The sequence below is a fragment of the Chelonoidis abingdonii genome, chromosome 3, assembly GCF_003597395.2.
Source record: "Chelonoidis abingdonii isolate Lonesome George chromosome 3, CheloAbing_2.0, whole genome shotgun sequence".
NCBI lineage: Eukaryota > Metazoa > Chordata > Testudines > Testudinidae > Chelonoidis > Chelonoidis abingdonii.
This window is the reverse complement of record NC_133771.1, coordinates 88749614-88764991: the sequence shown is the minus strand read 5'-3', so window position 1 is coordinate 88764991 and position 15378 is coordinate 88749614. Positions and strand designations below refer to the sequence as shown.

The 15378-nt window shown below is 41.7% G+C and overlaps 1 protein-coding gene across 2 annotated transcripts; it reads right to left on the bottom strand.

The window, feature by feature from the left end:
• Positions 1 to 848: 848 nt before the first annotated feature.
• MFSD4B (major facilitator superfamily domain containing 4B) lies at positions 849 to 13905 on the bottom strand. 2 transcript variants are annotated; one of them, XM_032791826.2, is made up of 5 exons: positions 13647 to 13905; positions 10533 to 10701; positions 8625 to 8741; positions 6343 to 7625; positions 849 to 6005 (listed from the first exon to the last, which is right to left on the bottom strand). In XM_032791826.2, exons 1-4 carry the CDS (start codon positions 13878 to 13880, stop codon positions 6391 to 6393), a joined length of 1755 nt encoding a protein of 584 aa, XP_032647717.1. In that variant the 5' UTR covers positions 13881 to 13905; the 3' UTR covers positions 849 to 6005; positions 6343 to 6390. The 2 variants fall into 2 exon arrangements, with proteins under 2 accessions (XP_032647717.1, XP_032647714.1); XM_032791823.2 differs by having other exon boundaries at positions 849 to 7625.
• Between the last annotated feature and the right edge of the window lie 1473 nt (positions 13906 to 15378).

The window sequence follows — 15378 nt, the reverse complement described above, 5'->3', positions numbered from 1 at the left end:
AAAATTCTCACTTTTGTCACATTCCTTGAGAACCCCACTGACTATGAATTACTTCGGTTATGTTGGAGTATCAGACTTCATCTTAGCAGCTTTGATCAGTACAGACAGTAAAAGCATCATCCAAATAGCTATGGCTGCAGTATCTTAAGAGCACATGCACACTCAATGTCAGCAAAGTTCTGTTCTTTTAGTACTCTTTGGTGCAAGTTATCCCCCCACCCTGATTACTGATGGTCTACTCCTGCATCATGAATGCAGTGTTGTCATGCTGGGCCCAGGATATTAGAGAGAAGTTGGTCTAATAAAAGGTATTACCTGACATAGCTTCTCTCATTTCTGCATCATGATTGATGACTGATAATTTTAGAGTTTGATTGGCTAAGATCTCTCTCTCACTAATAACTCTTATCTCTCCTCCAGTGTNTTGTACTGTGTTTCTGAAAGCTACTTGGGCTTTAAATTTGCAATAAATAAAGGCCTGTGACCTGTTTCTAGTAATGTAGAAATAGTTTCCGTTTCCAACAGAAGCCTTCCAGGTTTGAAATGTCCACTCTTCCCCCTCTTCTTCCATTCACCTCTCTTTTTAACCAACACCTTTCATTACCACACAACTCTGGATTTTGGGGGGCCTCAAACTATTCTTAAACAATTACTAAATTTGTTTAAAACTTACCTCTTTCTCCTGTACAGGCAGAAACATGGTCTCTAAATAACAAAAACTAGTTTTCTTTAAACCATTTTTTCTTCTATTAATCTAGGGGAGGGGAATGGAAGAAGAGGGGGAAGAGTGGACATTTCAAACCTGGAAGGCTTCTGTTGGAAACGGAAACTATTTCTACATTACTAGAAACAGGTCACAGGCCTTTATTTATTGCAAATTTAAAGCCCAAGTAGCTTTCAGAAACACAGTACAAGCTTTATTGTAAAAAGATACTCCTGTTTGTAAATTAGAGCAATTTATTACATTCAAGAAACAGTTTATCCAATAAACTTCACATTACAGTCATGTAAACATCAACCAGTTTTCAACCTAAATCTATTAAATCAAAAAATCCACCATACACAAAAGAGTAAAAGTATGGGGGGGGAAATGAATTAATTTAAGTGTAGATCATTGCATAAGCAGTAGCAACAGCAAGACTGGAATTACAGAAAAACCACCAAGAACTGTTGCCTACTTGAGAATACTAGCTTTGTGCCGTCTCATTTATGGTATAAAAGTGCAAATACCAAAAATACCTTTGCATTTAAATGCTTCATCTTAAACACAGTATTGCATTCTGTTCTTTTTAAACGGACATTGCCAATCTTCAGTCTAAATGAAAACATACTAATAGATGACAATGTGCTGCTGCTGTCCACCTTAAATATGTAGGAAGGGGACAGATTTTATTGAACTGATGTGCAAATGTTCATAGTTTCCTCTTTCTTCAGTCTGTACTGGTGATTCTCAATTACATAAGCAACTGCTATTAATTCAGTTAACTATTGTTGAGAATAACACAGATCTTCCAAGCCTATAACTGAATATTGTACTATTTAAAGATGATCACTGACACTTAAAGAAATGAGTGTTTCTTAAAATGACAACTGTATTGCCAAATAGTTAAATTAACCAATAAAAATATGAAGAACACTGGTTGTTTCTAGTATAAAATACTTTGTCTCTTAAGGTTTTGATCAAATTCACAACTAACATCCTAATTAAACACTTACTGACTGAATGAATGACAAAGAAGGCACTTAAAAGCTTCCTGGTTAAACTGCAGTACCTGGTAACATTCAAATATACTACAGTTACTTGAATTTAAGTAAATACCATTAACTTGTGTTTTCCAGCTAACAAAAAGCCTAGAAATCCCCCAAAAGAGTGACTGACTTAAGGCTGCAACTTTCATATAGTTGTTGGCTCTTAAGATGACAGCAAAGGAAACTTGTGATATTCTAATGCAGCATGCCACTAATTACCACAGTTTCTTAATCAGTCTAAACTGACATACATCCTAGCTGGTCTTTCTTTAGTATATTTTACATTTAACAATATGCATCACCTGATGTACAAAAACTGCCTATATACATTTAAATACAGTTGTTGAAAAGGGGGTAGCAAGGGAAAGCTCGCTGTTGTGCAAGTACATACCATCACCATTTTAGTTAACGTTTTCTTTGCACAATAACTAAAGTGCTCAAATTTGAAGAGAAGGTGATCGCTCAGTAAAAATACTGCAAAACATCTCACTAGGTGCTAGCGGCCAATCTGAACATTTTAGGGATGGTTTATAGACAAGCTTATTACTAAGTAATTTTTAAATGTATAACTTGATTCTAAATATCCACATGATATTTAGAGCAGTTGATGACCTGCACTATAGATTTGGTTTTTTGTCCACATATCGCATTTCTTAGTTTCAATTTTTCCATCAATTGTCCTGTGACGGAGGAAAAGCTTTACACTACCCCAATTATTTCAGTGTTACACATTGCCACTCTTGTATTGTATCGCAGGGGAACCCTCTGATCATTTATATGATATAAATATATATATAAAGTATTATTTAGGTACATGCATCATGTAGAAAATTTATACAGTGAACTTGAAATAAAACCTCCACATTATGTAATCTCTCTACACTGTGAAGAAAGCAGCTATGATCATAAATTTAAAGTAAGTTTCAGATTATGGAGCCCAAGTTTCCATGGAGCTTGGATTTCATTTTCTCTGCTAGTCTACAAACTGAGAAGGACCTTGCTTGAGAAGACCTTGCTTACATTACCTCCCTCTTCAGTATTACAAATTGCTTTTTCTTTTTGTCTGTCCTTGTCCTCACTTTATCCCTCCCTTTAACACATACAAAAAAAAAAAGTTAATTTAGCCTTCCAGTCTTCCAGCACTGGCCCTATTGCTTTGTTTCATGCTTGTTCTAATGTTGGTGGGAGAGAGAGGAATGAAATTCCTGATTCCTATTCAGTTTAAATGGTTTATTAAAATATGTATGTTCGTCACGGTTTAAGAGGTTATACTAAACAGCATGTATAAAAAACAGAACTGATGATTCAAAAATAGAACATAATGTGTTTAGATTTTATGTCAAGTAACAGCTCCTCTTTAAAATAGTAAAAGCTTGAGTGTCACTTTTAGTAAAAACCAAGTTGATTGACAAAAAAAAGTCTAAAAACACCTCTAAAAGGTAGTCAAGCCTGTTTTGTTTCAAACAACACACATTTGTGGACAGCATGACCATATCAGGTTTGCTGTTGCTGTAACCATTTCTGTTCAGGATCCTGCAGCAACAATAGATCTATTACATCCCTTTGTAAAAAGTCTGGAAAAAAAACACGAAGTATAAGAGACCACCTTTGTTAATATGCTTGTTTTCAAAGTCATTTGTGAAATTTTTACCATCTGTGCACACCATGTTGCACAGAGAATTCATGCTTTCCAATTATGCATAAATAGTAATAAACGGTAAGCACTTTATTAGTCCAGAATTGCAATAGCATTTTCAGAACATGACACAAAAGTTTACCCTAGACTTCCTTATTTAAGCCAAGATCTCCACCATTGCAGTTCAGCTGTTATTTTCTATACTGATCTGCAGATCAAACTCTAGTACTGTAAATGCATATGCAGAGCTGCTTCCATTGACTTTATGGGCAGCCATATGCATCCAAGGGTAGAATATGGTCCTTAAATATTTACAAGCATTACACTGTTAAGTAAGGGAAGGAGAGAGCTTTCATGCAGCAACTGAAACAGCATAATCCAAGTTTAGCAATGCATCGATATAGCAGGTGTGATACTACAACAGAAGCTATGAAGCTAAAAAATAAAAAAAACTAGTTGGTTTACCTACCAATGTTTAATCACAGACCCAGGTAGGTAAAATATACCCTTCTGAATAGACAACTCAAGGTGCAGAATCAGTTCATTATTAAAATGTGTCTTCTGTCAGTTTCCAATTATCTTATCTTGCTCCCCTCTTTTGCAGTAAAACAGGCACTACACTGGCATTTACACTAACATTATGGTGTAGTGGGGAGGGAGAAATGTCTTCAAGATTTCATTGTCACTCACCATAAACTGCAAAAGTTTTCCAGGATGGCTCTATTTCTTCCCCTCAGATTTCAGAGGAAAGCAAAATTTGCTTTGGGGGCGGGGGGGAAGGAGAGGCGAAGCAGTCAGTCATAAACCCAAACTTCTAAAGAAAGATCCTATACCACATAACAGAAACACTCCAAATGTAAATAAACAAACTGCTATCCTTACTACAAAAGTAAATTACCAGCAAAAGTCTTAACAATACAATACAAACAGTACAAACAGCAAGTTTTATGTCTCAGAAAAAGCTGCCTTCAAAATCTGGGTTTTCAAATAGACGGATTGCATTAAATGGAAGGCTCCAAATTAATTCTAAGCAACACCTTCTATATTTGTCTGTTCTTAGCACTATGGTGATTTATTTATTTGCTAGCACTCAGTGTTTCCTCCCTCCCCAGCATGCTATTTCCAATCTTACACCTCCCCACCCAAGATGTTGATAAATACTACATGAAACACTCCACTGTACTTCATCCGTGCAAAACATGGACCTTCTCTTATGGCAGCATCCAAATACATTATCTCAAAGTATCTGAAACATTACAATGTTACCAGAGTAAAAAGCAGAGGGTACCAGTCCAACTTGCACAAAAGAAGCAGTTATAGGTCACCTTCTGGTACCTTTCAGAACTTGGATTGCATTCAGTACTCTGGCTGTTAGAAAAGGGAAGGTTTCATTAGTAACTGTAATTATTAATTTTCCAGAGGTAAGTAAACAGCTATTGAAGTGTGCCATAGGCTAAGCTTTGCACAGTTTTGTACATTTCACTTTGAAAAGATATGTATTTTCCTTTTCTAGAGAAGTATGTGCTCCCACTGAATTTTTGCTATTAACTTCAGGGAAAGCCAGAACAGATCTTTAAAACTTTTGTTTGAACAATTTGGTTTGAGAGTTAAGGGCCTCTGTCAATACTATGGACTAGGGGTTACTGGTTACCAAAAAGTAGGGTGACTAGATGTCCTGATTTTGGGGTCTTTTTCTTATATAGGCTCCAATTACTCCCCACCCCCATCCTGATTTTTCACACTTGCCGTTTGGTCACCCTACTAGAATGGTAAAATTGCCTTTGAAATTTAGCTTTGGTATATGTAAAGTAACTAGCAGCAAAGAGCCCTGTGGCACCTTATAGACTAACAGATGTTTTGGAGCATGCATCCGATGAAGTGGGTATTCACCCATGAAAGCTCATGCTTCAAAACATCTGTTAGTCTATAAGGTGCCACAGGATTCTTTGCTGCTTTTACAGATCCAGACTAACACGGCTACCCCTCTGATACGATAGTAACTACACTACCATGTATACTGCCTGTCATACCAGTGGTTTGTTATCAAACACTGATTAAAGAGTAGCTAATAATGGCTCAACAATCAAGAATTAAAAATTATAGCAGATCAGCTCAACTACTTTAAAAACTCCCTTGTTCTCTCTCTCCACCCTCTCAAAATAAAAAAAATGCAGATGTGTGACAAACCGTTTTGTTCTTCAAAGCAACTTTGGAAAGAGTACATAATACACATTTTTTAAAACCTCCCTAAATAAATATTTTATTCCAGTGTAACACATTTGATGTTTCCATGATTTAAAATGAACTAAACACAGAAATCTATGTTTAAACAACATTACATAAAAATGACAAAACCAGGAAATTCCCAGACAAGGTCAACACATCCATTAACTAAAGATGTTGAGCTATCAACTTTTCCACTTTCCCAAAAGGACAAGGACACAATCAACACCTTGTTGTTTAACTTACCAGTAATTTCACGGTTTACGTTACATACCAGACTTTGTATGTATCCCCTTCACTAGATTCAAGAAGTTCAAGATTCTTCTCTGATTTGTATGAGGGTGATCAATTAAGATCACTATGTGTCCTAGTCTATTCCCGCCAATGCAGAATTGTTCTAAAAATATGGTTAAAATACTCTGAACAGTCTCACTTTAAGTTACATTAGGGTGCCCATCATTTTCTTTGTTTACATTTAAGAAATGTTTCTCATATGTTTAGTTTAGATTGCTTTTAGTTCCATGACACAACACCTGATCATATTACACAGATTCCCTCTTTAGTATGTCCAACATACACATTCTTTTTTCACTCCAGGATGCATGGTTGCAGACTAAAATGAATAAGCATAAACTGGGATTTGGCAAGCACAGAGGCGGAAACACTTGGATTTGTACCACTATTAAAATTCTGAATCACTTTACAAATACAGCTAATTTGATTGTGTTTATTACCTTACAGAAGCCAGGCAGTCATTTCAAGTAAGCAGCCTAGATTTTACTTTAATCATTCTTCTCTCTGTCTCTGTTGGACTGCTTTCTCCCAGGGGAGCTAAGAGCAATCACTGGAGAAGAACTAAATATGTTTGAAGGTGGCTGCATGGACGCTTTAGTTGGGGACTCCCCTGGCATCTTTTGAGATGTCTCTACCACAGAGTTTCTCACTGTATCATTCATTTCAATTACTTCAAAGTCTGCTTCATTCCATTCTCCTGCCTCCTCTTCATCTTCCTCATCTTCATTAAGTTCAAAGTTGGACAACAAAGCTTTCTGGTCCTCGCTCCCACCACCATCTTTTAACTTACTCTCACTGGGAGAAGTGGCTAATTTATACATCATAAGAAATAGTACTGCTGTCATTACAGATGTTCCCAATGCAGCATACATCATCACAGGGACATTGTGAAGTTTTCCTTCAAGAAACCCAACCACTGCTGGAATGCACATCTCCCCCAAGGCAGCACCAACTACGAAGAGAGAAGCAGACTTTCCTTGTATGGTGGTGTACTGTTCAATCCAGGAAATGCCACTGGGAAAGACGGTAGCCATTGACGCACCATACACTGCTGTCCCAGTCCAGAGCGAAATTGGATGCTTACTCAACAATGCCAGGAACAGAGAAGAGACAGTGGAACCTATGATACTCAGCAGAATCATAGTACCAGGGTATAAACAGGTAGCAAAACAGATTGCCAGTCCTCTGCAAGCTGCAAATGCTCCCCAAAAAAGGGAGTTCAAACTAGCTGCTTCACTTTCTTTCATGTCTGCATAAACCTCTGCATAATTGAAAATGTAAGAGCCATAGGTGACCTCTGCTCCTACATAGCAAAAGAAGAAAAGGAAAAGGAGAATGAGAAGGGCATAGTGGTATTTGGCAATTTGACATTTCTGCAGAGAAGATTTTGCTTTATCTCGTGCTGAGCCGGTCCTTGAATATAGAACAACAAACAACAAAGAAACTATCAAAATATAGGTCCCTATGACAATATAGGACCACATAAAGCTCACATTAGAATGCAGTTTCAATGCTGATCCAGACAGTGCATTAGGTATATCACTCGGAACAGAGTGGTTTGTCTTTTCATCTTCTGTTTGGACTTTAGGAGATATGAAGCTGCTCAATACCATTTTTGTCAGGATTGGGGCCACAACGGCACCCAGTGCAAAACTGAAGTGTAAGGCCTGCATATGTGGTCCAGCCTCTGCTCCCCATATATTCAATGCAAGGACATTTCCACCTGCAGATTAAAAAAATGAGGATCCATTTATTTAATATGGAAACTTAAGACACAGTATGGTTTCTTCCCAATCAGTTATTTAGGTAATATTCATCTAGTCAATCTGTCAGAACAATCTACAGTGGAAGCAGATTATAAAGAACTTATTTTATAATATCTGAAATCAAAGGTCATTACCTTTTTCAGGGCATGAAATGTGCAAACTGCAAGTCTAGCTAGAGTAAAGCTCTGCTTATAAAAATTAAGCAGTAGAAAGTTCCACAGCACATGCTGGGTTTTTTTACCTTTTTTATCTCAAGAACAAGAACTAGCTCATTTCAAACAGTGTTCCATTTGGCACTATTATGGCATTCCAGATAAAGCTCAGGATCTTCTTTAACAGACTGTTTGTGACACAGTCCTAGGCTCTCTTCTCAGAACATAGCATCAAATTTGCATTATAGATGCTCACTCACTTAGTCACACAAATGGGTTGAATAAGTAGTTAATTGAGAAATACTTGGCAATTTTTCTGTGCCATCCCACATACAGTCAGGGATATACCAGCAGATTCATTCTAGAGATTATTCCAGTCTGACATTTACCTCACTATTTGCATCACAATCAGGAAAAAATCTGCTCTTACTGTCTTCAGAATGGATGATGTTACTGTAGTAACAGCGAGAGAGAGTAACTTTAATGGCAAGTGACAATGGATATGAACACGAATTTCATACATATACCATGCATGCTAAAAAACAAAACATACATTTTCCTCCTGCTTCACTAAGCGAAATATAACTATTTTAGCAGGCCCTGTGCCTATACTGACAATACAACATGCTTGCCACATAAATTGGAAGTCCTAATGATGAACATAAACTCACCTCTTGTGGATCTCTAGCACCTCATTAGTGCTAACAATTCTCTGGGATAGATACAAGAGGAGCTGACAAACTCCCAATGACTCATTCAATCCACAGGACTTCCTGCAGCAGGGAAGAGGATCTGTTCACTTACCTGTGTCTAGAACACCCATGGAAGTCCCAATGACTGACATCAGGGCAGTTAACAATAGCGCTTTCTTACACCATGGTATGGCATAAAGACCAACTGCTGTTCCCAGCATGGTTAACCCTATAAAGGTAATCCAAAATCCATACTGAGGCTCCAGTTTTCAGCATGACTTATACAGAAATCCAAAACAGTCAATTTATTATAATTAAATCTGTTTTTTTATGATAGACTGCTTGAATTTCAAGCAGTTAGGTTAGACTGAATTAGTGTTCACGAGAGCTGGTTGAAAAGACTTAGACGGAACCATTTTTTCCCTCCGAAATTGCCTGTTAAAATCAAAATACTTCACAAAATCAAGCCAAATTTGAGCAAAATTTACTTTTTGAGAAAAACTGAAAAAAAGTTCTGACAATGTAAAATGGGATATTTTGAGATTTTTGGAACAAAAGGTTTCAGTTTTTCATTTTGAAGTGACTGTTTAAAAAAAAAAATTTTGCATTACTAGATAATATAAAATAAAAACCAAAATGAAACATTCTGGTTCTGTCAAACCAAGACATTTTGATCACAAAGCACAGCACATTTTAGATTGGAAGATTTCAAAAATTTTGAGTTTAATTTCAATTCAAAACAAAGTCAAATTTTCAAAAGTCAAATTCTTCACAAAACTGAAATGTCATCCTCTGACCAGCTCTGGTGATCACACTAGGAAGTCCTCAACTGAACTATTTTCTCCAATTACTCTCAATGCACAAGTTTAGCTTCCATTAACATTAGTAAGTTATATGTCCACATCATAAATGGTCTCCTAATTCATTGTACAGTTTCAAAAAGAATAAGCGGCGTTAACAGAATTTATTAAATTTAAACTTAGTCAACCTATGAGATGCGATCTTTTCTCCATTGCTTATCCAACTGAAAACTGAAAGCATGCAAATTATTTCTCAAATTGACAACAATAGTACGTGAAAAGTTAAGGCTAAACCTAGGAAACAGTTTTACAGATAACTGTGTTTAGAGCTTGCCATCAGTTCACCTAACTTTTGAATATGATAAGCATGAAAGATTTTGCTTTATTAGTTCAGGAAACTCTGTTTCAGGTTTCAGATAAATTTGTCTTCAGATTACTTGCCTCATGTCTGACAAATAAATTAGAATCAATGAGAAGCAGAAGATTGGTCTAGATTTTATTCATAAATTTTATGCATGTCAGGGTTTAATGGAAAAGACAAACAATTTTAGCAGGTGCAGTGTATTTTAACAGAGGTTGAGTTTGCAACATCTTTTCTTTGTAGAGCTGTAACTCAATTGTGTGAAATGGTATCACTGATAGCAATACAGGCGATCAGATGTGAGTCTCAGCTGAGCTTCTCTCATTTCTCTCATGTAACTTGTGATGTGGCCGTTATCAAATTTGATTTGTTTTATATAAATATTCTCAGAACCAGCCATTTGATATAGAAAAATAAAAATCCAACTCTGCTTCTTTTTGTTTGAACAAAAGGCATCTTTTATTCAGTTCTGACAGAGAGAGATAGATATGGTCTTTTGCAATAAAAGGAGACAGGAATGAAACTGACAAATAGAAACAAAATTTCATAGTTTTTAATTACATCACTCCTGCAGCAGTGTACAATATTTTTACAGGAGTATGACAATGCTGGTGATAGCATACATGCAACTTTCATTGTGCAAGACTACGGTGTAAAGACCAACAGGATACTTGCATGATAGACCATGGTAAAGGAGGTGAAAACTGGCTTAAGATATTTTTTAATACAACTTTCACAATTTGTTACTATACCAACCCCTCTGGAAATAGTGCAGGTTATGACACTTAATAACGATATCAGAGATTCATTTAGCTATACATTTGTCACATAAAAAAAGAATTATTTTGAGTACACTTACCCAAGAGGAGATGAGGGTTCATGCAGTCAAAGACAATCCCTCCAATCACTGAACCAACAAGGTACCCCAGAGAACGACCCATGAAAATGTAGTAAATATCACTGACATTTTTATTCACATTTGCAGCCAAATCTTGAAATGTAGGTCCCAGGACAGCAATGCTCATACCCTGAAAAACAGTGGGGATATTTTGTTTGTTCATTTTAGAGGGCAGACGGTTAACAAAATAAACTCTCACCAGCAGCAAGAAATGATATAGTTCATATTATGTTACTAAGACTTTGTCTGCAAACAAAAATAGTACCATTTTAATTAAGTCACTTTAGAAACTGATTTAGTTAAACAATGCAGTCTTACATTGGAGGCACTCTTATTTTGGTTTGACAGTGCCATTATCAATTTAACTTACAACTTGGTAAGGAATTTCACCTAAGACAAGCCCAAAATAGATTTGCAGGTTACTTAGGTATGTCTACACTGCCCATGTTACAGCACAGCCACAGCAGTGCTGTGAAGTGGGCAGTGTAGTCAGAGTGGCCAGTAGACCTCTCCCAGCGATAAAAAAATAACCACCTTGAATGTCACCAGGAGTGTGGCTCCCGGTGATAAAGCACTGTCTATACTGGTGCTTTTCAGCGCTAAAACATTTGGCATCTGAGAGGTGTTTTTTCACACCCCTGAACAACTAAAGTGTTAGTGCTGAAAGTGGCAGTGTAGACACTGCCTTACACAGCAAGCTCTTCAAGGCAGGGACAGTCTTTTTGTCTGTTTTTGTACAGCACTAAGCACAACTGAGTTCTGGTCCTGGACTATGGTTCCTAGGTGCTATGGTGATACTTCTAACGAATAAGGCTACAATTTAGTCACAGAGGTTGTGGAAGTCACAGAATCTGTGACTTCCAGTGACCTCCATGACTTCAGCAGTTGGGAGATGCAGGGGCTCCTGTCAACTACAGGGCTAGGAGCTGCGAGGTACCCCAAGCTTGCAGGCAGTGGAGGCGGCGTGGGAACCCCCGGGCTGCTGGCTCACCAGGAGCCTCTGGCCCGTCTGGGTGGTGGGGGTGGCATGGGAGCTGGGGGCACCCCACAGCTCTCAGCTTCCACAGGCAGTGGACAACTCCCGGAGCTTCAGGCAGTAGGGGTACCCTGCAGTCCCCTGTGCAGCCGCCCCACTTCAGGCGTTTGGGGATGTGCAGATCCCCATTTTGTCCTGGATATTATTAGTAAAAGTCGGGGACAAGTCATGGCTTCCATTAATTTTTCTTTTTTGCCGTGACTTGTCCATGACTTTTACTAACAATATTGAAGACAAAAATCTTAGCCTTACTAATGAATAATAAATATTAAAATATCACTTGATGTAATCCAAATCCGTTTTAGCGAGATCATCTCTAAATTTACATACACATTTTCTTTTAACTGTGTGAAAAGCACCAAGTGAAATTTAAGTTTCACTTGCAGTCACCTTTGGAATAAGCTTGTGGAGCCCCCAAGTGATTTTCACAGTACCTCATCCTGAGAACAATACCAAAGGAAAACTTGGCTGTATGGGACAGTCATCATTTCAGTACCAGCAGTGTGCTCAGTACTGTGCAAAATAAAGGTTCTTATACAATCTAATGCTACAGAAACAGTACTCCTCAAGGAGCTGAGCACCTGGGACAGTTTCACCTTCCTGTGAGAAAAACCAAGCCCAAAATACTATCTAGAAATTACCAGGAAGCCCACATGGCTGAGTTCAAACTTAGGGCTCTATCAATGCTCTCTGTGCTGCCTCAGTTTATTACTATCTGAATGGTGTGGAGAGAATGAATAAAACAGTGTTATTTATCCATCTACATAACACAAGAACCATGGGTCACTCAATGAAATTAATAGATAGCAGGTTTAAAAACAAACATAGGACAGTATTTCTTCACACAGCCCCCAGGTATCCCATGGAACTCATTGCCAGCGGATGTTGCAAAGGCCAAAGCTATAACTGGGGTAAAAAAAAAATTACATACATTCATGGAGCATAGGTCCAGCAATAGCTATTAGCCAAGTTAGTCAGAGATGCAGCCCCATCCTCTGGGTATCCCTAAACCTCCATATATCAGCTGCCCGCGCCCACCTTCCCGGCCTACTGCAAACTACAGCCGCAGTATTGCCCCCTTCAAGCCCCACACCACTCCTTGAAGCAGCTAGCATGATGTCCCTGTGGCCAGGAGGGTGGGGGAGAGGAGGGAGAAGCAGAGGGCTCCCTCTGTGTGTTTCCCTGGCTTCAGGCACCGCCCTCTTCCCTTCCCCTCCCCCAGCGCTCCCATTGACCATGAACAAGGAACTGCGGCCAATGGGAGCTTCGGGGGAGGTACCTGGAGGCGTGGCAAGCAGCATGCAGAGCCCTGCATCCCCCCCCTCCCAGGGGCCACAGGAACATGGTTCCAGCTACTTCACAGAGTGGGCCCAGGCCGGCAGCCTGCCCTGGTGTGTGCCGCTGCCAACCTGGAGCCCTCGTGCACTCCGCCCCCCAACTCCCTGCCCTGAGCCCCCTGCCCACACCCCAGTCCCCTGCCCTGAGCCCCCGCTACCTCCCACAGCCCTTCTGCACCCCAATCCCCTGCCCTGAGCCCTCTGCTGCACCCCACATCCCTTCTGTACCCTGAGCCCCCTGCCTGCACCTCAATTCTTTGCCCTGAGCCTTCACCACACCCCTCTTGCACCCTCTGGGGACAGGGAAAGGGTGGAGTTGAGGTGAGGACTTCAGGAAAGGGGTGGGAAAAGCCGGAGCCTCATGGAAGGGGTGAAGTGGGGGCAGGGCAGCGAGGCGGGTGTCAGTGATGCAGCCCTAGGGCCAACGAACTAGCCCTCATGTAGCCCTCATCACCTCGTGGTCATTTGAGTTCGAGACCCCTGGGCTAGAGAGACCATTGCTCTGCCCCAGCACTACATGTCCTGTTCTCACTGGCCCCGCACAGGGACCTGCCCCCGGGGGCCGGGGCTGCGCCAAACCAGCACCTTCACCAGGTCCACACCAGCACGGGGCTCGCTGGGACAGCGCTGCCCGGGCCGGGCCGGGGGTTTGCCGGGGAGTCGGTGCCCGCAAGGCGGAAGGGGAGACCCAGCCCCGCTCACCAGGCCCAGGAAGGCCGAGCACAGCACCCCGGAGATGCACCATCGCAGCAGCAGCGTCGCTCCCTCCCCGGTCCGGCTCCTGCCGCCGCCGCCGCCGGCTACGATCACCTCAGGCCGCGGGGCGGGCTCCGGGAGGAGACTCTGCTCCGCCGCCGGCCCCTCACCGCCCCGCCGCGTGTCTTCCGCCTCCGGCCGGGCGAAGCGAACCTGCTTCTTCCTGCCGGCGCCCGCCATGGCGCCGAGTGCGGGGAGCAGGCCGGCCCCGCCCCCACGGGCCGCGGACACCGAGACACCGGCGTCTCCAGTAACGTGACAAGCGGAACGAGCCGGGACTACAATTCCCAGCGTGCACCGCGGTAGGTGGGGCGGGGAGACCCGGTGCATGCCGGGAGCTGAGAGGCGGTGGCGGGCTCGCGGTGGCTGCACGCGTACGGACGTTGGCCGGAATCCCGGGGGAGCTTCGCCTTCCTGTCCCATTCACCAACCTTGTTTTCGCCGTGTGGGCACCTGAGCACAAACCGGCCAGAGCAGATACCGTGCGCAGGGCACGTGACTTTGTGCGGCTGGCAACGCTGGGGCCAGGGGCGGGCTGGCCGTGCCCCGCGTTTTACCGCCCAACCCATGGTGGCGCTCGGCGCTTTGCCAGGGGAGCGGGCGGGAGCCGCCACTCCCTTGGCGGGCAGCCCAGTCCCAAAATCTGGAGGGCTGAGGTGCCATGGCACATGGCCCAGGTGCTAGACAAAACCCCACAGTGCAATAACGCCAAAGGCCTCACTGGAGGCTGGTAGCCAGGAAAGGGGGAGAGGGTATCCCTGTCTCACTTTCCCACTCCGTGCTGGGAGCAGCAGCCCTGCGCCAGTGGGTGCTCACCACACAGTAAGGCCCCTACTCTATTTGTGCTACTTTGATGACATCTTCATTAGCTGGACCCAGGCAAAAGAAGCCCTTGAATTCCACTGTGATTTCAACTATTTCCAGCTCACCGTCAACCTTAGCCTAGACCAATCCACACAAGCAGGCCATTTCCAGGACACTACAGTGCTAATAAGCAATGGTCACAAACACCACCCTATGCTGGAAACCTACTGACGGCTATTCTTATCTACATGCCTCCAGCTTCCATATAGGACACACCACATGATCTGTTGTCTACAGCCAAACTCTAAAATACAACTGCATTTGCTGTAATCCCTCAAACAGACAAACACCTACAAGAGCTCTATCAAGCATTCTTAAAACTACAGTACCCACCTGCTGAAGTAAAAGAACAGATTGACAGAACCAGAAGAGTACCCAAAAGTCACCTACTACAGGACAGGCCTAACAAAGAAAATAACAGAACTCCCCTAGCCATCACCTTCAGCCCCCCAACTAAAACCTCTCCAGCACATCATCAAAGATCTACAACCTATCTTGAATGATAATCCCTCACTCTCACAGATCTCGGGAGACAGATCCATCCTCATTTACAGACAGCCCCCCAACCTGAAGCAAATACTCACCAGCAACCACACAACAAAAACACCCAGGAACCTATCCAAAAACACCCAGGAACCTAACCCAGGAACCTATCCTTGCACCAAAGTCCGATGCCAACTCTGTCCACATATTTATTCAAATGACATCATCATAGGACCTGATCACATTAGCCAGCAATGCTCCTCTGCCATGTACATTGGCCAAACCGGACAGTCTCTATGCAAAAGAATAAATGGACACAAATCTGACATTA

What these genes read in the sequence shown, in the direction of transcription:
- MFSD4B (XM_032791823.2), bottom strand. Translation starts at nt 13,880, where the DNA reads ATGGCGGGCGCCGGCAGGAAGAAGCAGGTTCGCTTCGCCCGGCCGGAG. An exon ending in GAACCCTCATCTCCTCTTGG is followed by an intron (nt 8,742 to 10,532) that starts GTAAGTGTACTC and finishes TTACCTTTATAG; the next exon opens with GGTTAACCATGCTGGGAACA. An exon ending in CATGGGTGTTCTAGACACAG is followed by an intron (nt 7,626 to 8,624) that starts GTAAGTGAACAG and finishes TTTAATCTGCAG; the next exon opens with GTGGAAATGTCCTTGCATTG.